Source organism: Juglans microcarpa x Juglans regia, chromosome 7S (assembly GCF_004785595.1).
Source record: "Juglans microcarpa x Juglans regia isolate MS1-56 chromosome 7S, Jm3101_v1.0, whole genome shotgun sequence".
Classification (NCBI taxonomy): Eukaryota; Viridiplantae; Streptophyta; class Magnoliopsida; order Fagales; family Juglandaceae; genus Juglans; species Juglans microcarpa x Juglans regia.
The window spans coordinates 8,241,310-8,266,327 of NC_054607.1; the positions used below are offsets into that span (position 1 = coordinate 8,241,310).

At 37.4% G+C, this 25,018-nt stretch overlaps 1 protein-coding gene across 1 annotated transcript; it reads left to right on the forward strand.

Moving 5' to 3' along the window:
• The first annotated feature begins 22,801 nt into the window (after positions 1–22,801).
• LOC121240677 (3-ketoacyl-CoA synthase 3-like) lies at positions 22,802–24,511 on the forward strand. The gene has a single exon (XM_041138169.1). It carries the CDS (start codon positions 22,894–22,896, stop codon positions 24,292–24,294), a length of 1,401 nt encoding a protein of 466 aa, XP_040994103.1. The 5' UTR covers positions 22,802–22,893; the 3' UTR covers positions 24,295–24,511.
• The last annotated feature ends 507 nt before the right edge of the window (positions 24,512–25,018 follow it).

Below are 25,018 nucleotides of genomic sequence, written 5' to 3' on the forward strand. Positions count from 1 at the left end.
CCTAACAAAAGGCTTCCTGCCACCTGTATGGTCGATTCACTGTTTTCGCCTATTCTTTCTATTTCCCTTTGACATTTTCTGATATTTAATTTTGAAACATTACTTCATCATTCTATAAAATGATCCCTACTGCACTAGTAATAAAAAATAATATGCAAACCATTATGTTTTAACAAAGAAAGAACTTAATATACATTAATGTTTACCTTGAAGCCTTCACTTGACCACATTGCACATAAGTGTTTCCATAGGGGCTTCTCCATCCAGGTTGTCCCACTACAAAGTGCCACGTCGTGTGTTGCATAACTCAGGTATTGCTTGGGTAGTAGGTAGTGGAATGCATTGTATTTTCGAGCAAGTGCGTTTGTCACACATTCACAATGAGAATTTTGTGTCCAATCCAATATAAAGTCAGCCTATGAAAAAAATATATTAGTGAAAATTGCATTTCTTTTCAAACTCGGTGTTTGCAGTAGTAAAATTGTATTTCAGACAAAAAGAGTAATAAAATATCATACTCAAACACGGTCGATGAGCTCATCTTTCTCCGCTTTGTCTACTTTTTTCCAACTTGCATGGCACATGTTTGCATGAAGTCTCACAGTCGTTGTCACTCGTCTAGAAAATATGTTGTAATTCTCGCACGATGGACCTCTTTGTCCATCCTTAATATTCAAAGGTATCTTCCCAAATTTACGAAGACATTCAAATAACATGTCTTTTGTTGGTCCCCAACCACATTTTCAAGTTGGCAAATCTGTAGAATCTGAGCCAACATCATACGTAATTCTATTAGACCTCTCTTGACCAAGTGAAAAAGTGGAATAAACATTACTATTCTCAAAAGGGTCAATCTTGCAACTTATGTTCAGTGACCATAGTCCTACGAGCATCATTAGCATCTTCTGTGGCCTCATCTACACCCACATTTGGTGGTTGAGTTGAATGATATGATGATTCAACCTGCTTTGTATCTCCTACATCACGCAATAGTGGAGGCCTACGACGTAACATCGCTTTACCTGCTGATACGTGCCCACAGCATCCGCCTCATCCATGGAGTCTTCCTCTTACCCATCCCACCATTGTCAATACATGCAATAGTAGTCCTACAATACTTATGATAAGGAGGAAACATTAGCTATTAGTTTATTCCCATATTTTCATGAACAATTCCAGGCCTCTCACCCAACATTAGATATGAAAACATAGTAAAGATGCATGCTTTATAATTTTTTTGGCTATGCCTAAAACCTATATGAATCTTGGATCATATACTACAGGTGAAACGTGAAAATACTAGTATAAATGAAAAGTCTTTTTGACATGGAAATGAAGTTCCAGCATTATATCATTCATGCCAAATTGATAACAAACTATCAATTTTCCATTTTACACTAATGGACTGCAACAAAAAATAAGACTTAATTTAAATGAGTTGTTAAAAGTTAATGTTGCACACCAGTTAAGTCAACAACATCCTTAACATGGGTAAGAGGAATTGCATGTCAGGACTAGGCAAAAAAAACCTATAATTCCTACCATCAAACATCCCAATGACTATAGAACAAGACACTATAATTTTGCCGCCTTCTCTAAGAAACATGCATCATGTAACAAATAATTAAATAAAACTGAATTTAAAAAAAGCTATACTTTTTACCTACAAGAATGCTTAACTCATGTTGGCTGGAAAAAAAATTCCTGTTTTTGTCTATGGGCGAGTGGCCAACATTTTCGTGATATGAAATAAATCCATCACTCCATCGTGCATGAACTTTAATTTTAATATGAGACTTAGCCACTCAAACTAGAATGCCACTCTAGCAAGTGCATAATATGACAATATATGAAGAATCTTTCTTATTAATACATTAGAGCAAATGTTATGAACAAAGTTGAAAAATCTTTGGAGAGAGAGAAAGAGTTAGGCAAGAGAGAGAAATGGCAAACCCAGGCTCTTCGTAATACTGGTAGTAGTGTGATCCTGGGTCTTTGTTAGACCCCATGTTGGAAATCAGCTTGCTTCACTTTTGGAATGTATAAGGTTCAAGAAATTCCCAGATGCACTCGTCTCCTTCAGCTTCCAAACTCTGTCCACTCTATTTTTATGTGACCAAAGTGAGTGGTCTCCTCTTTTGTGTGATAAGAACTAGGGGTGGTCAGCTTAACCTCTGTAATGATTGGAAAGGTAGAGTTAGCAAAGTGTAGAATTTTTTTTTTTTTTTTTCTGATAATCTCTCCTCTTTTGCCCACCTGAACTTTGTCTTTCCCGCCCCTGTCTGTCTTATTTTTATCTTCTATGTCCTACGACCGCTGATCTCGCAAGCTATTAGTGCATGCTTCTTTTTTTACAAAGAGTTTCTAACACTTTGTTTTATTTGTTAAAAAATAAAAATTTTACAATATTATTAAAAAACACATCCTTATACCATGCTAAAAAGGAAAAAACCAAATTGGAAAAATAAAATAAAAACTCTCATACATAGCCGCCAGGCTACAGCCACCAACGGGACTAGTAGGATTTTCATATTTTTAATATGGGTGGCTCTATAAACAAATGGAGAATTGAAGTATAAAAACAAATAATAATTTTAATTTAAATATGAGTTAGTTTGCATATTCTTGTGAATACCTTTGTAAAATTGCGTTGTATACAAGTGTTGATTATTTGATTCTATCCCCCCCCCCCCCCCCCTCTCGGTTTTGTAACATCAGAAATTGGAAATAAAATGAATAAGTCATAAAAGTTGCTCTTGTATGAACGTGAAGACTTCCATTTTACTCAAACACCGAGCAATAGCCCCACACTCAATAGTAACAATACTCTCATATTGCACTTCCTTGCGAAGACGACAACAACAAACTCAAGCCATTATTTAACATCATGTAGCCAATTCCTGGGTTTTTTAATTGAAATAATGCATCTCATGACTTTAAATAGGCTTAAACCCAGCAAATTAATAAATAATTTAGTAGCCAATGTTGATGAGCCCATTTTTATTTCTTAATTTGATTGGCTTGTCATCACATAACCAATGTTAATGCATTACGCCCTTACTTTTTAATATTGATAGGGATGTTCAGCGGACTGATGAATACCCCATTGAGATATCAGTATTTATAGGAGGCATGCATGTAGGGGAAAGGTAGTAACCTGCTGTGGTTAAGAGGATTTTCTGATTTTTGGAACTCCTTTCGACATGTCAAACCATCTTAATTCTATAAGAATCACATCAAATTACGTTAAAAGTGATACTTATATTGAATAGAAATAGCAAGAATTTATCCAACCTATTATAGTCACCACAAAAGTCAACTATCTACCATTACTTAATTGGACAGACTTAGGAGAAATAAGAAAATATGGGAGATTACATTCATACCCTAGAAAATACAAACCATCTTTATGACAGCTCATGAACCTCGTTATAAATGAGGCTGCCACAAAGCCTTCATCTGCATGTAAGAGTAATGTGTTTGAGTCATTATTTAGATTCATGCATCTATTGTTATCTTGTTATGAATTTATGTAGCATAACATATATTCAAGGAATATATTTATGAGTTGTATAGAAACCATTATATCATGTTACAATAGTGTTTTTCAATATATCGGTTGGTTTGCAAGTCTTTTGGTGGGAAAAAACTAATAGAAATTACCTTGTTATTTAGTAGCCAATGTTGATGTCATACTAATATCTTCAATGCACATTGAATTCAGCTTATGTGGTTGATATGACCGTAATGTTCATTCTGCCAAAACTCATATATACACTAAGAAAGATTAAACGCATATAAAACCATCGAAATGGAAAATATAAAATCATATCTTGCACTTGCCCATACCATAATTTGAATTTGAGGTAGTATCATTGTCAAGATTATTGTCTTCCTCGTTGCCACCACTATGGTCATTTATGTTGTTAGTTCCCAATTCCTCATCAAAGCTATCATCTTCAAGAAAGACCTCTTGGTCAATTTGTTCAAATATTTGATGTTCTAATAAGGTCGAAGGGTCAATGAGCAAAGGTTCTTCATCTACTCTATGTAATGGATTCAGCAAGTCTGGATCACTACAATTAACATATGACATGTTTCTGATATTAGTTTCATCTTCCTGATAAGCATCACTATGAGAAGATTCTGCATCATCATCACTCTCAACCAAGGGAACTGAAGGAATGTTGTACACATTCCTATTAGTTATCTTATGAACCACATACCAACTACCTGCCAAACTAATATCTTTTAAGTAAAACACCTACTGAGTTTGCATGCAAGAGCAAAAGACTCATCTTTATACCATGTTCTAGAAGTATTCAAACTTGTTAAGTGGTCGCCAACACGTATCTCTCTTTTCCTATTGCCAATGTCCCACCAATCACATTGAAACAAATATACCTTACGCCACCCCATATAGTGTAATTCTAAAATATCATTCAACACCCCATAGAAGTCAATTGGTTTTGATTGATGTTCTCCAGGGACAACCACACCGTTGTTTTGCATTTGATGATGTATCTCACACCCCTTTGTATGAAACCTGATTCCATTCTTTATATATCCAGCATACGATGCAACCCACTTGTTGGGACCATATGCGAGTGCGTAGATTTCATTAGTAACTTCAGCTGGATTCATCTTACGCAACTCTCAAATTTAATAGGTAAGTCAAACACAACTACAATTAGTATATATAGAACTTAAAGATGCACTCATAATATCATTAATTATTACGCCCACAAACCTCCATGCATGAGATTTTTTATGCAAACCACAAAAATTACATTGAAAAAACTTACGCATTTCCTAAACCACTCGGAAAATTGAGCCTGGTGCCTATGTTCAATGTTAGTTGTGCCTTCCCTTTTGATCTTGTTATAATGCTCACTACCAAAAACAGAATGTTATTTTCTGCACTAGAAATGGATTGGACAAGTAGTAAAGTAACTAAAAAGATTAACCACTTACTCTAGGTAATGCTCAATCTCGCCACAATTATTAAGCACATACTAGTGGACTCTTGCGGAAAGTGTTTCTTGCATCATGTGAGTGTTAGATGACCCTAACGGATGCACCTTTTGTGAGAATACAGAAAAAAAAAATTCTTGATTAAACGGTTGTGGAAGGTCTGAGTTTCTTTCAACGCGATGATATCTGGTCTCAATGTCATTTAGATACATTGAGCAAAGCATCAAGCACTCAACATGAACATAGACTTCAACAATTGAACCCTCAAGACGGGCTTTGTTTTAGATGTAATGCTTGAACTTGCCCAGGTACCTCTCAAAATGGTACATTCACCTATATTGCACTGGTCCTGCAAGTAATGCCTCGTCTAGTAAATGAATTGCGAGGTGTACTATTATATCAAAAAATGCAGGTGGGAATATCATCTCAAGTTTACAATGGATGATAGAAATATCTTCTTGAAGCCGAATCAACGATTCAAAAGTCAATGTTCATGCACACAGTTCTTTGAAAAAAGTACTTAACTCGGTTAAAGTTAGGCGGATGTCAGGTAGTAGGTAACCACCAATCACGACTGGAAGCAACCTTTGTAAGAAAATATGACAATTAGAACTTTTCATTCCTGAAATTTTTCCTTTATTAATGTTCACACACCTCATAACATTTGAGGCAAAGCCATCGGGAAATGTAACTTGTGACAACCACTCACAAAAAGATATTCTCTCATTACGATTTAGAGTTTAACATGCAAGACTTATCATGCAACGATCACCATCATGATATAAATGTAATTCTTTCCTTAATCCGAGATTGACCAAATCCCTACATGCATTTGTGGTGTCCTTAGTTTTTCCATCGATACATAGCAATGTTCTTAATACACTATCACACATGTTTTTCTCAATATGCATTACGTCGAGGTTATGTCTCAATCCCAATTTTGGCCAATATAGAAGATCAAAAAATATGCTTTTTTTCATCCAATTTAATTGTTGTAGTGCCCGTTCCTCCTCCTTGAACCTTTGCCAAATTGGACATTAAGGACCATGCATAGTTGTTCAAGTGTAACCTGGGCTGTAAGTTTTGATGGTTGAACACGATATTCTTCTTTACTGTCAAAAGCACACTTTTTCTTTCTCCAAGGGTGGTCCAGCACCAATCATCGACGATGACCCATATAACAATGTTTATGCCCATACACCAATCACAAAGAATCGGTTTTAACATTATATGTAAGACATGCCATCTTTCCCTTTGTGCTCCACCCAGAAAGATTGGCAAATATAGGAAAATCATTTGAAACGTCTATGAACTGAATGCATCATATGTCTCAATACCATATTCTCATAATTCTTTTAATTCATCAACTAAAGGACGTAAGAAGACATCAACATCATTTCTTGGTGATTTAGGACCAGGAATTAGACATGTCATTACAAAGTATGGATCTTTCATGCAAGACCAAGTGGGCAAGTTGTAAGGCAGAAGTATTACTGGCCATATGCTATATAGTTTGCTCATGTTATTGAACGGGTTAAACCCATCACTTGCAAGTCCAAGGCTTACATTACAAGCATCTTTGGCAAACCAATCATGCTTGTTTCAAAAACTTTCCAAACCCTAGAATTTGTTGGATGCCTCATATAACTCGGATCATCGATACGCCCTTCTTTATGCCATCTCATGGCTTGTGCTGTCTTCTTTGACATAAAAAGTCTTTGCAACCTTGTCTTCAAAGAAAAATAATGCATCACTTTCTAAGGAACCCGTTCTTTACCTATCGATGAGACCCACCTAGATGCCTTGCATATAGGGCACTCATCTTTGTCAACATAATCTTTCCAGAACAAGACACAATCATTTGGACATACATGTATCTTGGTGTAACTAAATCTCAATCCACGCTCTAAGCGACGAGCATCGTTATAATATTCAGGAAAGAGAGCATTTGGGAACGCGGATTTCAATAGTTTATCACCATATTAAAGGACTTCACGCTCCAACCCCCAACTGTCTTGATGTGGAGCAACTTCACTATAAATGATAGCTTCGAGAAGTTTGTACATGATGGATAGAGTGGACGTCGTGCATTCTGTAACAACTGTTCAAAGGTATGGTGTCTTGGAGCACTAAAGTTGTGTTATGAAGTATCACCTTCACTACCACTAGCATTTAAACCAGCTGTACTATCCATAAAGGATCCCACCTGGATGTCATCTAACATCTCGTCTACGTTATCAATGTAGTCACCGAAATCGGATCCATCATCTTCATCATATGAACGAGTGGCAGTGAAAGAGTCTTCTTCTCCATGGAATATCCATTTCGTATAATTAGTATCAATCCCCCTTAAGAACAAATGATCTTTCACAACATTTATCGGATGGAAAAAATTATTACGGCATCTTTGACAAAGACACCTAATGGAATCACTCTCGGGGGCATTGGATTGAGCCATGGATATGAATTGATTCTTCAGCATATTCATTGGATCGTAATCTATCTTCAATACGCATCCAAGATTTATTCATCTAAATCTTGTTAAAACAAATACACGGTTGGTATTTTCAAAATAGAAAATAACATAGACTTATTGAAATGAGCAGAGTATAATGGTATAAAACTTTTGATCAACTTAAACTACCTACAAAGTGGAGGAAGTGATCTATTTTGAGCAAAGTAGTTGAAATGCATTGCTATACTTCAGGTCTTACATAATTCCACTATGTAAGATAATGAAATGGAATTGCATATGAATTGATAGAATATGTTTAGATGTAGGATAATTTCCATTTTCATGGAACATGTCTCTATGAAAAGCTATGGCAAGATAATGAAAGCGGCTAAAAGTTGAGATGAAAATATCTATTAAAGATGCAATTGCAAACCATCCATATAGATCACTATGGTACTACATGATACAAATTTAATAAAAAACATATGCAACATTTAGTCGAGAAAAAATAAACATGCATGTCAAAGCCTATTGCATATAGTTGGAGGTACCATGACTAGGAGAAAGAAGAATGTACCTTTATGTCATGACAAGTGTTATAAATGACACGACCAAACCAGTAAAAAAGAATAATCATGCTTTATGAAGTAGTGGATTGGTTGATAAGATTTGGACAGCATAAAGCATATGAAGAGATAAAAAAATTTCTTTCTACATACACTAGCTCATCATTACAGAGAACACGATAATAGAAGAAAGAAATGTAAATTGAGATCGGCGGCGAATCAAGCATACATGAGAATGAAAGTTGATATCACTCAGAATGTTTGATGATTGAATATCCCTGTGAACGATGCGGGAATGTGTTCTGAATAGTTGCATTGAAACAAAACATTAGGTTTCAATTATTGAAACTGAGTTTGTGATACTTATAATATCAAGTTGTTTAGAACTTGATGTCCACAAAGAGAAATGTAAAGTAATTGAAAGTTAATACTATCCATGAGTATGATCATTATAGTAATATATTTCTTTCAACTAGTTGTCAAAATAGTATGTTTATTTGTTTAACTAAACACCAACTTGTTTTATCAGGCACACTTATCTAGAGGAAATTTTTATATTTGATATTAATTACCATAATATCAAATGGAAAAACTATGAAAAAACAAAGAAGTTTACCGCTCCATGGATTACGTTGATACTTCACGGTTTGCATGCATAGCTAAAAATAATAATGATCTGTAAACCAGTTGACAGACACATGGCAAGTACAATTGAAAAGAGTGTAACAATTATGTTTTTACAAATATCCAATGGCAAAAACCTTTAAGCCACAAAGTTCAACACACGCGCTAATTCCTAGATATATATACAATAAGCAGGTTTAAAATCAAGAATGAAATTAAAAATATCATCAAAGTCGCCACCAGAAGTAGAATTGGTTTTGGTGTAAAGGACATAAAAGTTGCTAGAAGCATGAAGGATAATAGGTATTGTTTGAGCTACAGAAATGTGATTTATTACCGTTGGTTCTTTAGATTAATCCTCAGTACTAAATCAAGCTATTCAAGCCATGTAGTATAAGAATGTAAAAGCAAAAAGGCTCATACCCCCTGATGAAACAATAATGGTCTTTTAGTCAATTACGCCAGTAAGTAAAAACTCTGCCCACTCATCTGAGGCCATTTCCATCTGCTCAATAGAATGTTCTATTGAATCATATCAATCAATACACAATTAGTAAATCATGTGGATTAAGCAAATTAGCAAGAAAAATAGTTGGCAACACAAAAGTGAACAAAAAAACATACATAAAGTTGCATATATACAAAGAAATATATAGACCTCAACTCACAAGTGTTCTCAAGTATGTGTAAAGTGAGATTAGGAGGCAGTTGTCCCTATATCAAGCCAAATATGGCAAGTATTACACCAAGTGTGAAGCCAAAAACAGCTTAGCCTTAATATACTAAGCTGCCCAAGATTTAAGAGGTTGCAACATCACAAGTTAACCGTCTGACAAGACAAAAGGCAACTCAGACACTAACATTGATGAAACAAGTATAAGAATGTAAAAATAGAATCTTAAAAAAAACAAATAAACAAATAAAAAACCCTCCATAAATTGAAAAGTCTATTTTTTCTAACATATATACTTTAAACTATGTCTGACTAATTCTATAGTACTTCACCCCTTTATTGGCAATAATTTTCGGACGTTAAATTACCTTATTGAAAATACCCAACTAGATAGCTAGGAGTGTGCATGATGAAACGATCCCCATATATATAAAGTTAGATTTCCGGCATGCTTGGAGAATTCTTTAAATATAATAAAACGCAAAGTCTTTGTTTATTACTACAAATCCAATGGAATTAATTTAAATGACAATGGAGCAAATGGGATCCACTCTAAATTTTGAGCCAAAGAAGTTTTTTAGAGGTACCTAGCTTCCAGCTAACATAAAAAATCATTACTATCAGCAAAGTGAGCAAAACTCAAACAAACCCGAGTTATTTCATCGTAGCCAACATAGTCGAATCTATTATACAATAATATCATTTTGCTTAATTGAACTTACAATATATTAGCCACATCTAGAAGCTATAACTTTATGTATGGCAACATGGTGAAATGAAGGAGGAGAATTGACTTTTCATAAGGGAAGCAACATGTGAATATTGGGAGACTGAGAAACTTAGCCGTATATTCTTTAAAAATATTGTATTAATTGTTTTTGTGTAAGGTGTTGAAGGGAACATTATATGCATTTAAGCCCTAACTGTTAAAAGAGTTCTAATCAGTGTTTTAAATTTTGTACCATACCGGCCGGTACGGCCGAAATTTTTCGTTTCGGCCGTCTGGCCGGTACCGGTCGTACCGGCCTGAATTTCGGTCGGTACCGGCCGATATTTCGGCCTGTGTTTTTTTTTTTTTCATTTTTTCAAACTACAAGCTTATTTTTTAACCCCCAATTCAGATTAGACTATTTATAATTTTTATATATATAGACTATTAATTTAGAATATAATTTTTATATATATTTATATATATAATTTATTTATATATCGACTATCCCGAAACGTTATCCCGAAACGCTATCCCGAAACGGTACCGGTATCGAAATATTTCGTTCCAGTGCCTTGACCGGTACGGCGTCCAGTACGGTATTCAAAACATTGGTTCTAAATGCTCCACAATCTTGATATCCCAGACTTTTGGCTTGAGAGTTTTATCCATATATAAGATGCCACTAGCAATTTTCCTACGATATCAGATCTACTGAGCAATACCTCATATCCCGTCATTATCCAATGCCAAAAAAAATTGAGAGAAATAGAGAAATGCCACAAAATAGGGGAGGCTCAATATAATTTGAGGGAGATTTACCTGACCGTAGCTTCCAATTACTCCCCTTGCTAACTCACATTAAAGGCAAGAGAAACTGATAATTTTTGTAAGATCAGTCACGGGATGGGGAGGACTGAGCAGTCAGTGCTAGGGATAGAGAATCTCCCAATAATACCGCCAATCAACCAGAAAACTGCAGGATCAAACCATGATTAATCATCACTGTCGAAGATGATTCAGTGGTTGTTGGTTCAAAACAAGAAAGGGGCAGCTATGATTTCTGATCGGTAGTTGTATAGATGTTTCTCAAGCCACCTTATCAATTTCACCCAAACGAGAAAGTCTGCAGTGAAATAGAGAGACTGATGAAAAAAAGAGGGAAAAGGTCACGCGGGTTCTAGTAACACTGAATATATATATCCCATTTATTGCGGCGATTTTAATTCGTCACAGAAAGCTTAAGTCATCACCAAAATGAAACCACATTAGTAGCAGAGATAAAATGTCGTTATAATACACTAAAGACTCGTCGAAATTGATTTCGAATGTCAAAAATATTTGCGTCGATATTATGTTGCCGAAAATAATGGTTTTTAGTGACAAATTCATCACTTCTTTCTGGGGACGTCACTTTTGTGGATAAAAATAAGTATTTGCGGCAAGTTTTGATCCACTGGAGAAAAAGTGGCGGCAAAAGGCCAAATATGTTGTAGCGTAGTGGGGTAGGTGACCTTATAACATGGTATAAATGTCATTTTTTTTAAGAATAATGTTGCTTCTATTTATTTATTATCGTAAAAAATAATGTTTTCTTTTCAATCTCACTCTCTTGCTCTCTATCTTTCTTTTTCCCTCCTTCCTAAGCATGCTTATTGTCTGAATCGACCATTAAGATAAGATCATCCACATATCATAAAATAGTGTGTAATCATCAAGCTTAGTACTCTTGGTATCTGTCTAAACTCTAGATCAGTCTCTCCTATCTAATTTAATTAAAATAAATATGATAATGACTATTTAGTTGGCTACTGTTCCCTTTCTTTTGCAGTGTATTAATTCCATCGGTTGTTGAGTTTCTCCTACAACCAAAACCAACGTGCCCCATTCTTTATTACTCTTCTTCCTTTTGAATTTTCTGATTCCCATCCGCCCCTCATCTTCTTCTTCTTTTTTTTCCTGCTATTTTCTGATGCAATCTTTCTTTGTTATGTGGGACACTTCAACTTTATATGTTATTTTGAAGGCTCTTTGCATTTATAAGCAAGCATTAATCTAATTAATTACTAGATGCATATATAATCAATTAGTAATTATCAATGAGTTTAATAATATGATGTCTATAATGAAAAGATTAGCAGCATGTTTTGATTGTTGATCCCTATGTGTTGATTGTTAATGTTAGGGGCATGTTTTTGTTTTAATTTCATATGTGTTGTTTGTTTTGGAGAATGACTTCCTCTACTCCCTCAGGTTTTAGTGATAGATGTCCTACCTCTACCGGGCCTACCCCAACACCTAATCCTACACTCAGCACTAACCATATGGACCCTAGTCCTAACCCAATGGAACCTTTCCCTGCCCTCAAGCCCACACAAAGCAAGAACCTTGTTTTCATAGTTTGGTCTCACTTTACCAAACTAGAGGGTGGTTACCCCAATAATCCTCAAGCAAAGTATAACCATTGTGGTAAACTTAATGGATGTCACTATAAGAAACATGGTACATCACAGTTAAAGGTACCCTTAGAAGAACAATGCAAGAAGAGTCCAATATTGAGATCCTTACAAGAGAAGAGGCAATCTAGACTAGAGATTGGATTAAAAAAAAAATGGCAAATGAGAGTAGTGGGGGTTCTACGTTGAAGGGGTATACAAAGTATGACCCCGATAAGTGTAGAAGAAAGTTAGCTCTTATGGTTATCATAGATGAACTACCATTTCAGTTTATGGAGGGGAGAGGGTTCCAAAAATATTCTAGTTGCTTGGAACTTATGTTTAATATTCCTTCTCGTCACACTGTAGTAAAAGATATTAAAAAAATTACCAAAAGGAGAATGATTTGTTGAGGGGCTAATTGGTGGGTCAAGTTGTTTGCCTCATTAACGATACTTGGACATCCATCTAAAATTTTAATTACATGTCTTTGACTGTGCATTTCAATGATTGTGATTGGACACTACATAAGAAAATTATGAAGTTTTGTCTAATTTTTTATCACAAGGGTGAGACAATTGGAAAGACCTTAGAGGCCACAATAAAGGATTGGGGTTGGCACGGGTTTCAATGGTTACAGTTGATAATACCTCGTCTAATAATTTCACATTGAAATATCTTAAGACCTATCTTAGAGAGACAAATAAGACAATCTTGGGTGGTGATTATTTGCATGTTAGATGTGCTACACATATTTTGAATTTAATTGTATCATATGGCTTGAAAGATGTTGATAACTCGGTTGCATGAGTCAAAATGGCTATGAAATTTGAGAGATCTTCTCGTACTAGATTGGAGAAATTTAAAATTGCTACAAGGAATGCGAGCATAACATCCAAAAAAGGCATTTGTACTGATGTTCCTATAAGATGGAACTCAACCTTCTTAATGTTGTAGGAAGCCCAAGAATATAAGGTAGCTTTTGAATTATTAGGTGATGAAGACGTCAAACATGTCAGATATTTTGAAGAGCACAGGGGATTAGGAAAGTCTATTGATGATGATTGGGAGGTGGTTGCTATCTTTGTATATTTTTTAAGGCTTTTCGACAAGGTGACATTGAAAATATCTGATTCTTTTTACCTTACATGCAACGTGTTTATTTAAAAACTATGTAGGTTGAAAGAAAAATTGGAAGAAATGTATATGAGTGACCATAATAGGATGCGGGAGATGGCATTGATGTTGAGGGTTAAATATGACAATATTGGGGTGATTTGAGTAGGCAAAATCTTTTGTTATATTTGGTGTTGTTCTTGACCTCCAACTCAAGATTAATGGCATGATATATGGTTTAGGACTTGTGCACGAGGCCACATGGGCTGAGTTTATTGGGGGCATGGTTAGAAATACCCTTGATAGATTTTTTGATGAGTTTGCCGTGATTAGGGGTGGTAGCGCACCTACACCTACACCTACCCCAGCGACTCTTCCAGAAGTTGAGGCGGGGGAAAAGCATAGGTTGGTGTGGGCCCAAAGCCACTCACAGAAACCCCAACCAGTATATCAATCTACAAAGGCAAAGTTGGAGGTAGATTGATATTTGACAAGGGATTTTCTCCCATATATAGAAGGGTTTGATATATTAACTTGGTGAAAGACCAATGCCGTGAAATATCCCATTATTGGAGAGATAGCCCGCAGTATTTTGGTCATCCCAATTAGCACCGTAGCCTCAAAGTCGACCTTTAGTACCGGAGGGCGCATATTGGATCCATTACAGAGTTCTTTGTCCCATACCACTATGGAGACATTGATTTGCATGCAGAATTGGATCAAAGAGACTCAAATTCATATTTCAGGTGTTCTTGACTTTAATGAGACTGACGAGGCAGAGTGTGGTGATCAGCCTGAATCTGGTAATCGTTAATTTCATTTTATTATTTTGATTTATTTTATTTATATTCATTTCATCGGTATTAATTTCAAATTTAATTGTTGTAGCCATACATGGTGGGATCTCTACCTCCGCTGCAGTATGACTTCACCGTATTGGACTCCGACCCACCATTACCATTTGCGATGGGTTTGTACAATTCGTATCGTCCCTTAATTTTTTTTTATTTATATAATTTTTGGTATCTAATTGTTTTTATAATCTTACTGTCATATGCGCACATCGAGTCTCAATCCTAATTCTAAGCGAAAATTCAAATGATATATTCTCAATGTCGCATCTTGATCCCCATCTCATCTTGGTTAGTCAAATTTTAATTTGTAATTTGTAATTTTATTTCTTGTTTATAATTCTAATTTATCTTCCTATTCAATTGTTCATGTTTCAGGTTTTATGATCTCACGATTCACAGCAGGTAGCACTAAATTCAATTTCCACCCTTGGGCACCCACCCTAAATGTCAAAGTCAAAATTCAAACATCTCACTTTTATTATTTATGTTCAATTATATTTAGATTTTACATATTCAGTTCTTTGTAATGTTGATACAATGTCCCTTTTATGTTTGTAATTTTGTAAGTATTTTCTCTTAATTTGTATTATTGTAATAGTTTAGTTATTATAGTTTTATTACAAATTCTATTATTGTAAATTGTAATAGCTTAGGAGTTCAGAATTTGGAGTATTAGTAGTACTTCATTTTCTCTTAATTTATATTTTTTTATTGTAAATTCAATGCATTGTTTATTTTTATTTTTTTATTGTTGGGCCCAAAATGGCCCATTCCAATGTTTCAGAAACAACTTCTGGGTCCATGGCCCATTTGGGGATGCTAGGGGGAGGGGGGTGGGCAGATAGGGTATCCGCCCCCACACCATGGTACTTGGACGGGGTACCCTACCCCCACACCACGGGGTCAGATGTCGAGGGCGAAAGGGCGAGGAGGGGGTGTCCCCTACATGGCAAAACTAGAAAGGAGAACTCTCACGACATTGCGAAAGTTCATGGAAAAGGTGGATGGTTTCGCCAATGTCAATGACACACTTCGAGCCCTAATTGCCTTGAGGAAAACCAAATTGGAGCAAGCCGACAAGAAGTTCAACACATCGGAGCGTGCAAAAGCCCTAAAAAACTCAAAAGGGGGCAACGAGATGGGAGACGGGATGAAACCGTCCCTCAAGAGAAAAAGGCGCCAGACACACGCGGTCCAGCCTAAACGTGCAAGAAGAAAGCAAACCAAATGCCCGAGAAGCTGACAACCACGACTAGGCTACCTGTCATTGTTGCACCTACCACCAGATTGAAACCACAACATTGATGACTGTTACACCCTCATGAGGAAAATAGATGAGTTGGCACACCTTACCACCCAGTATGCAATGGACCAAAGGAGGGAGTCGAAGCTAGGTCGTGGAAGGCCTGGGGGCCGAGAAGGAGCAAAAGCCCCAAAAGGTAGAGGACGGAAAGAGAACCTGAATGGAACCCCCTGCATAGCAAAACCCCAGCTCGTGGAAATAGCCCCTTGGGCGAGATTCAAATCATAGTTGGGGGGCTAGCTGGGGGCAGCTCCACCTCATCCAGCAGAAAAGTGTAGGCTCGAAGAGAGTGCTATGAAGAAGTGTACTCGGCAGAGAGACCACCCACCAAGCAAAGGAAGAGCTCAACGACAGCGGTCATCTCCTTTGGCGACGATGACAAAGAAAGGGTCCTGTACCCCCACGACGACATGCTTGCATTGACCATGCTTGTCACCAACTTCATGGCCCAAAGAATCCTAATCGACAATGGTAGCTCAGTAGATATCCTTTTCAGGGAGACCTTCACCAAGATGGGGATCGATCCCAACCCCATGCGACCCACTTCCATGCCATTCAAACAGTTCTTCGGGATATCGTCCAGCCAATGGGAACCATCACCTTGCTAACCTTGGTCGGCAAACCCCTAGCATGGCCTCAACAATGGCCAATTTCTTGGTGGTAAAAGCCCCTTCGTCCTACAATTCCACATTAGGGCGACCGGCCCTAAATAGTCTAAAGGCAGTAATATCAACTTACCACCTAAAGATGAAATTCCCAACGGCAACCAATGTAGGAGAAGTTTGGGGCGAGCAAGTACTAGTGCGAGAGTGCTATATACAGGAGCTGAAGACTGGGGCAGGGGAGGTTCGCACATTCGAAGGCCCAACCTACGGAACCGAACAACCACCCCCTTCAGAGTTGTTTGCAAAGAAGAAGAAGTCAGGGATAAACAACCTTTTAGGCGGGCAGAGCCAAGTGAGCCATTAGAACTGGTTGCCCTAAACCCAAGCCACCCTGAGGACATGGTTAGACTAGGGACCCAGATGGACCAGAAATAAGGCAGGCGATGAAACAACTCCTGAACAAACACCCGGATATGTTTGCTTGGAGCCATAATGACATGCCCATGAAAGACAATGTGATAATTGTGCACCACCGCTGTGTGGATCCTGAGATAGAAGAAGGTTAGGCTGAAGTGCCAAAGTAGCACGGAGAAATGCACTGCCATAGCCGACGAAGTCGACCACCTTCTGACCGCGAGGTGCATCCGAGAAGCACACTACTCTAAATGGTTGTCCAACATAGTATTGGTGAAGAAATCAAATGGAAATTAAAGAATGTGCGTTGACTTCATCGTTCTGAATAAGGCGTGACTAGAACATTTGCTTCCTATTGCTCATTGACTTGATTGTGGACTCCACCGTAGGTCATCGCATGCTAAGCTTCATGGATGCCTATTTGAGGTATAATAGAATTTGGATGAAATAAAGAAGAGAATAAATCGTTCATTACGAAGCGGGGACTGTCATGTCATTCAGCTCAAGAATGCAGGAGCCACCTACCAGAGGTTGGTCAATCGCATGTTCAAGATCCAAATAGGGCACAATATGAAAGTCTATGCATATGATCTTCTCTTAAAGTGTAAAGCACCCTAATAGCATTTGGCAGCCTTACGCAAGGCCTTCGTGGTGCTACGACGGTACTAGATGAAGCTCAACCAAGTGTGTTTTCGATGTAGAGTCTAGGAAGTGTTTGGGTTTCATGGTGTCGGAGAGAGGAATAAAAGCGAACCCCAAAAAGGTGAAAGCCATAATGGACATGTCCTCACCTCGAAATGTAAATGAAGTGCAGAGATTAGCCAAGCAAGTAGCATCCCTCAACCGATTCATTTTTCGATCAACAGAAAAATGCTTGTCGTTCTTCAAGGTGTTACGAAAAGCGTAGACCTCTAAGCATGTACCTCTCTAACTCCCCGCACACTGTCTTTGCGGCCTTGGTATGGGACATGAAGGGCTCACAAAACCCGATGTGCTACACAAGACTAGCCTTCTGGGGAGTAGAGGCGAAGTACCTCGGGAAAGACATGCTAGATTTTGCACTGGTATTGACTACTCGGCGACTGAGGCCATATTTCTAAGCCCACCCGATCAAAGTTTTGATAGAAGAAACTATAAAGAAAGATCTTGCAGCAACCAGACATCTTAGGCCGTTTGATGAATTGGGCATTCGAATTGAGTGAATTTGACATTGACCATCTCCCCTGAAATGTGATAAAGGGACAAGTACTGGCCGAATTTGCTGCAGAATTCACCGGCTTTCCTGAAGAAACCTGAGATGCACCTGTGGTGAAGCTCTAGAAAATATTCGTCGACGGCTCGTCCTTCCAGGCTGGCAGAGGAGTTAGGGTGCATATCATCACTGATAATAACTGAGAATAAACACAACTACGCGATCAAGCTGGCTTTCAAAACCACCAACAACGAGGAAGAATATGAAGCACTACTGGCCGGCTAGCAGTTGCTTAGTCACTAGGGGCTACCGAAATGGAAATAACAGCTGACTCCCAAGTAGTTGCCAACCAGGTCCTGGGAGAATTAGCCACAAAGGGCGAGAAACTAAAGAAATACTTGTAATTGTTGTGGGAAAAGTACAACCATTTTCGGTATTTTCAGTGTGCCAACAACTTTCCAACGGCCCCAAATATAAAACTTAAAAGAAATTGTAATCAGTAATAGATATGGCTTCAATGCAATGGCTAGTATCTCGATGCAGTAACCATTGTTCCTATTTACTCGTTGCAATTCCCAGTTAGAAACTCGAATAAATATCTATGGTGTTGCAGGCACCCTATATATTTTTTTTGAGGACCTATATTAAATCCATAAAACAGGACTGTTGCGTGGTTGTCATACAAAATGATCGAAGCCTTCAAAATAGTCCTACTTAAATCTTAACAAATATAGACAAATATCAACAAGTGCCGAGGGGAGAGAACCAAAAGACCAACAAGTTAGCACAGCTATCTTGGGGCAAGAGGACTATTCCCTACCAGAACAGACGGTCACTAGAACGATTGATGTGCCTGTCGAGGGAATCGAAGTCTTGGAAGTAAGGCCAGGGGCACCAAAATGGCACTAGAGGTGATAAAATACCCGGATGCGGATGAACTCCCTGACAAGATAAATGGGGTTCTATAAAGACGAGGCTACTCGACACCCCTCCAGAGGTGCGTCTCATTGGAAGAAGTGCAATACATATTGGTTGAGATACATGAGGGGGTATGTGGGAATCATTCAGATAGGAGGACTTAGCTGGAAATGTGGTAAGGACAAGATACTACTGACCACACGGCCTTAAAGAAATGGAATAATTTGTCTAAAAGTGCCCAAAAGTGCCAACTGTATGCCCCAGTTCCTCATTGCTTGACAGAGGAGCTAACGTCCATCATGTCACCTTGGTCATTCGCATAGTGAGGGATTGACTTGCTTGAACCCTTGCCCCTGAGTAAGGGAGGCGTGAACTTTTTAGTCGTTGTCGTGGATTACTTCACCAAGTGGGTAGAGACAGAAGCCCTGACAACAATCACAGCAAACAACATCACTCGATTCCTATGGAAAGCCATGGTTTGCAGGTTTGGCATCCCCGTAGCGTAATCTCAGACAATAGACAACAGTTTGACTTGAACACCTATTGTGAGTAGTGTCGAAATTGCATACCTTCTTTATGCAAAGTCGGTAAGAAGTTAAGCGATCCTTCTTTACCTAGAAGTATCTTGCTTATTTATATTATTTTTTATTATTAAAAAATAGTGAGAGAATGTTGGTATTTTTTAATAGGAAAACTCTATTGGTAGTCAAATTCGCACACCCCTTGCGCACCCCTGATGACATGGAATGAATTTAATGAAACGGTGTTAATTGCGCTTTAGGTGGGAGACGAAAAATTGAAACGCTGCGGATTGCTTTTGGCAGATTCCTTCTTCCCCAATCCTTCTCCTTCTTCCCTATTCCCTCAAATGCTCTTCTCCTTTCATCCCCATCCCCATCCCCCCCCCCCCGCCCCGCAGTAGCAACCCATATCTAGTAATTTCCAGCAATTAGAAGTAGAGCTCCTCTCCCCTGCCTCCTCGCAATCCCTAATCTTCAAGCCTCTCAATGTTTTCAAAAACTCCGAAATACCATCAAAACAATTACTCTCATTCTTCTTCCTCATCAAAATTGATGGCTTTCACGCTTGTTTGAAGCTTCATTGCTCTCTCTATACCTTTCTTGATAAAGGGAAAAAAAAGAAAAAAAAAACTAAGTGCTTCAATTATGCGAAAAACATTTTATATTATATAGAAAAAGAAAAAAGAACTTTCCTTGAAGTAGGAAAAGATGGTCGTTTTGTCTATCTAAGTTAAAACACATAATTATGGGCAAAATCTTGCTCCAATCTAGGTTTTGATAAAAAAAAAAATGCACGATAAAAAGAATTGACTTTTGATGCTCAGACTTACTAGGTTGAGAGTACTGCGCTCTTTAAAACTCTCCTCAAGAAAAGTAGATTTCTCTGTGGTGAGTCTGAGTTTCTTCCGAGTCGACTCATTTTCATCACCATCGCTGGCTCTTAAGTCTCAACCTCCAAATTTCTCTTCGTTTGTCCACCATTCCTAACACATAAATTCATCTGAAACAATGAAACTGTACTGATTGGAGAGGATCTCCTTAATTCAGCTTATAGAGATTGGTATGTAGATTGGTACGCAAACTTACTTGTACATAGCAAAACTCTTTACTAAATTACCCTTTCAAGTTAGTAGGGGGTGCGCGAATTCAACTATCCATAGCAGAATTGTTTTTAATAAATAATATTTTTTAATAAAGTTGTTTTTTTTTTTACTAAATTACTGTTCCTTTTTACCATTGCTTATAAGTTTGAGTTTTCTCTCTCTTGATTCATCGCTTAACTTCTTACGGGATCTTTGTTAATAGTTCTAATTGGCTGCCGTTAGTACCCTTGATGGCCTATTTTGTCGTTTCCTTTGTAAAACGTTAACTTTTCATCAATTTATGTTTTAAAAGTGATAGTTGCAGTTATGAGTACACAAGTACTGCACAATTATTTTGAAAAAAATTGAATAAATACGAGATCTATATGAAAAAAAATTAATTTTTTAATAATAGACTCCACTCTTTTTCAAAATGATTGCATGGCGCTTGCGCATTACTGTTTAGGTTTTCATTGATTGCACAGTTGCCTAAGGAAAAACGACTTGTTGGAGTATAGCATCAAAGATAGAAGATATGGAATTAAAGTCAAAGTATGAAAAGGGCAAATTAGAGAATGAACATTGACAGTTATTTCTGTTAATAAGTCATCTCTATTATTCACTTTTTGTATCTATATAAATACATGTAAAGGCTGAATATCAAACTCATTCAATCAATTTCAGAAATTTTAATACAATATACGATAGTCTTCATTTTTCTTCTCTCTATTTTTCAGCTTTTGTCAAGTTCTGAGCACGACTACTTTTTATTTGAATGGTTGAACATTTTGATATAGCGTGGCATCTGTCTAGTGTCGATTTTCCATTTGAGTGTGGTATTGTCTTTCTATACGATATAGAGAAAAATTGGTAGAGAGAAAGAAAAAGGGTTGTACCTAGATAATTTTGAGAATATTTCTAGATAAAAGAAATGTATTCTTCTGGTAAATTTTTGACTTCAACCACTTTGTGCAGAGTTGGTTCGGACTATACGACGATCAGTTGGTTCTTGTATCCTGGAAGATTCAAATCAAGAGGAGTTCTCCAGTACCAGTTAATCTGAGACTTTTTACACTGCAGAGGACTTAAATCTCCTTAAAGAGAGTAAAATTTCCATGCCTCAGAGCGAGATTTTTGTGCCTCAGTCAAAACTGGTTTCATTTGAATGTTAATTTCAATGTAATTTTTATTATATTATTGTATATTTTACTAACAAGCACACATTAAATACATGATATCCATGATGGTCTTCAATTAAAATATCCACTTGGCCTCCCAACACACTATCAATAACAACAAGAGAAATAAAATAAAAATAAAAATAAATAAATAAATAAAAGATGAAAAATACGTCACATCAAATTGGTGCTTGTTTGTAATAGCCTTTTAGGAAATGATATTTACACAAATATACTAGTGATAACTGTTGTGATTTTATTTGTATCGGTAAAAGTTATCGTGAAAGTATTTGTATGCTATTTTTTTTTTTTAATATTTAAAAAATTATATATACAAATAGACTAGCGATAATCTTGATCGATATGTTTGAAAAGACAGAATAATAGAGAACAACTGTTTTAATACTAATTAAGATGACCAGTACTTATTCACTGAGACATTTGGAGAGGAATAGTGCCGTGTGCCCTCGATTTTTGCACACATCAATGTTGTGATTTTATTTCCCTTTCAATCATGTCTGTGATTTATTTTGAAGAAGGTATTAGGATCTAGGGATGCAGCCCATGGCTAGCTGCCTCCCCATTAGCCGGTCTAGGAATTAGGTTAAATTACACTATGTTTTTTAAGGAAAATGATAATTTAGAGTCTGACACTCTAAGATTACTGCTTTTAAAAAAAAAAAAAAAATACGAAGAACTTGAAATCCATGCGAAAAAACTAACTTTGCATAACAGATCTCAGTATTCTTTTTAAAAGAAGTATGCGATAGTTAAACACCCTACAATTACTGATGGCTCGTGCATCAAAGAGATCGGTCCAGATCATCTGCATAGCTTAAAGCCTTAAATTACCTTAAGTAGGTGTAAGCGGTCCGTATTGTTTGATTTAACATTGATCGACAAGAAAATTAAGTGGCACACCATTGATCAGTTCGTTTAAGTTTCTTTTTCCTTTATTTTTTTTTTTTTTTAAATATTATAGGGAGATGGTGTACGTCCAGATCGATCCCCTACGTACATTTTTATGAGTAAATACAATAGGCCGGTGTGCTGCTCGAGGGAATCATGCCAGCAATAAATTGGGAGGTGGGTGTTTTTGCTAAAGAAAAATTCTATTTATCAGCCTACACTACGTACGTACTTACATACCTCTTTCTATTTATCAGCCATTAACTCATGCACACTATTCACGTACGCAGTCTCAGTTCTTATATACGAATTCCTTTTCAGTATTCCCATCTAACAAAGGCTGAAAAAACTTCTAGATATCTCTCATGGAGCTTCTCGTTTTCGTCTGTGCTCTCTCTTTGGTCTATTTTCTGTTCATGATATGGAAGTGGGTTGATGCAGAGAGAGATGGAGTGTGCTACGTTTTGGACTACCAATGCCACAAGCCGACCGATGACAGAATGCTAGACACTGAGACCTGCGGGAAGATAATCAAGAGGTCCAAGAATCTTGGTCTCCATGAGTACAAGTTCCTCCTAAAAGCCATTGTGAGCTCCGGTATTGGAGAGCAGACCTACGCACCAAGGATCATGTTCTCAGGCAAGCAAGACAAATCCACGTTGGTCGATGGGATCTTGGAGATGGACGAGGTTTTCGAGGATAGCATCGGAAAGCTTTTGTGCAGGTCAGGCATTACTCCCATGGAAATCGATGTTCTTGTTATTAACGTAGCCATGCTCTCCACCGTCCCTTCTTTAGCTGCTAGGATCATCAACCGTTACAAAATGAGAGATGACATAAAAGTGTTCAATCTCACTGCAATGGGGTGTAGTGCAAGCGTTATTTCAATTGACATAGTCAGAAACCTCTTCAAGACCTACAGGAATTTGTTTGCTCTTGTTGTGACTTCTGAATCTTTGGGTCCGAACTGGTATTTTGGGAATCAAAGGTCGATGATTCTTCCGAACTGTTTGTTCCGGTCCGGTGGGTGTGCAATTCTTTTGACTAACAAAAGGGCAATGAAACACAGAGCCATGTTCAAGTTGAAGTGCCTTGTTAGGACACACCATGGGGCTAGAGATGAGTCGTATAATTGTTGCATGCAAAAGGAAGATGATCAAGGGAATCTAGGGATTTACCTTGGTAAGACTCTCCCAAAAGCTGCTACAAGGGCTCTTGTTCATAACCTAAGAGAGATAGCCCCCAAGATTTTACCAGCGAGGGAACTGCTTAGATTCATGGTCATGTTAATTGTCCAGAAAATGAGACGAAGCAGCTCCAATATTAAGAGTACTGGGGGAACCAAAGCTGCTGTGAACTTTAAGACTTGTGTCGACCATTTTTGCATCCATACTGGTGGAAAGGCAGTCATAGATGGCATTGGGATGAGCCTAAACCTTAGCGAGTATGATCTAGAGCCGGTCAGGATGACACTGCACCGGTTTGGAAACACTTCGGCAAGCAGTCTTTGGTATGTTTTGGGGTACATGGAGGCCAAGAAAAGGCTGAAAAGGGGTGATTATGTATTGATGTTAAGCCTTGGTGCTGGCTTCAAATGCAACAGCTGTCTGTGGGAGGTGATGAAGGATTTGAGGGATGGAAATGTGTGGAAAGACTGCATTGATGGGTACCCACCAGAGTCGTTGGCCAACCCTTTCATGGAGAAGTACAGTTGGATCAACCAGGAGCATGATCCAAGCACCTTCAAGCTGTTCCCAGATCAGTAAATTTATTAAGCAGGCTAGAACATGATTTTTAGTTAAAAAATTGTTAGATTTACAAAAAAATATCTATAAAATATCTGCATATTAATTTAGGCAACTTTATTTTGTAAGATTATTTTTTTGTGAATTTTATAAGCCTGATATCTTATTTTGCTAGTCAGAACAATATCACTCTTACTCTATTTTCAACAAGTTATTTTCAGTGCAGTACTGTAAGAAAGGTCCTTTTGTTTGGACAATATATAAGAAGATTCATGATATCAGTGAAATCCCTTGCCAACCAGATTTCATAACCCAGCAAGATGTGATACCTGCTAATTCAAATATCATCATATGACTCTGCATGCATGCATGCCATCCAATTTGAGTTCTGTAATTATTTACTTTTTATTTCCCTCCTCTGAGAGGAAGTGCTATCATTTAAGACTGATAACATTAATGGAAATCCTGCTTTTCTTTGATTTTGGAAGAAATGGATAAAATAATTAATTAAACAACGTAACACCACGTCAAGAGGACCGCTTCAAATGGCCGGCGGGTAGCGTTATTGAAATTAATTTGTGGGTTTTTATTGTTCTTTAATTGCACACAACCGAAAATATTATTGCACGGACAGCGTGTAAGCTCTAAAAAGTCTTTGATCCTACAACAATTACTGATTAATTCACCTCCTCCCTATATCTTACGGCTTCGTACACTGGAGTAGATTTTTGAAGCTGTAAGCAGT

Coding starts and splice junctions, on each gene's coding strand:
- LOC121240677 (XM_041138169.1), top strand. CDS start 22,894: ATGGAGCTTCTCGTTTTCGTCTGTGCTCTCTCTTTGGTCTATTTTCTG.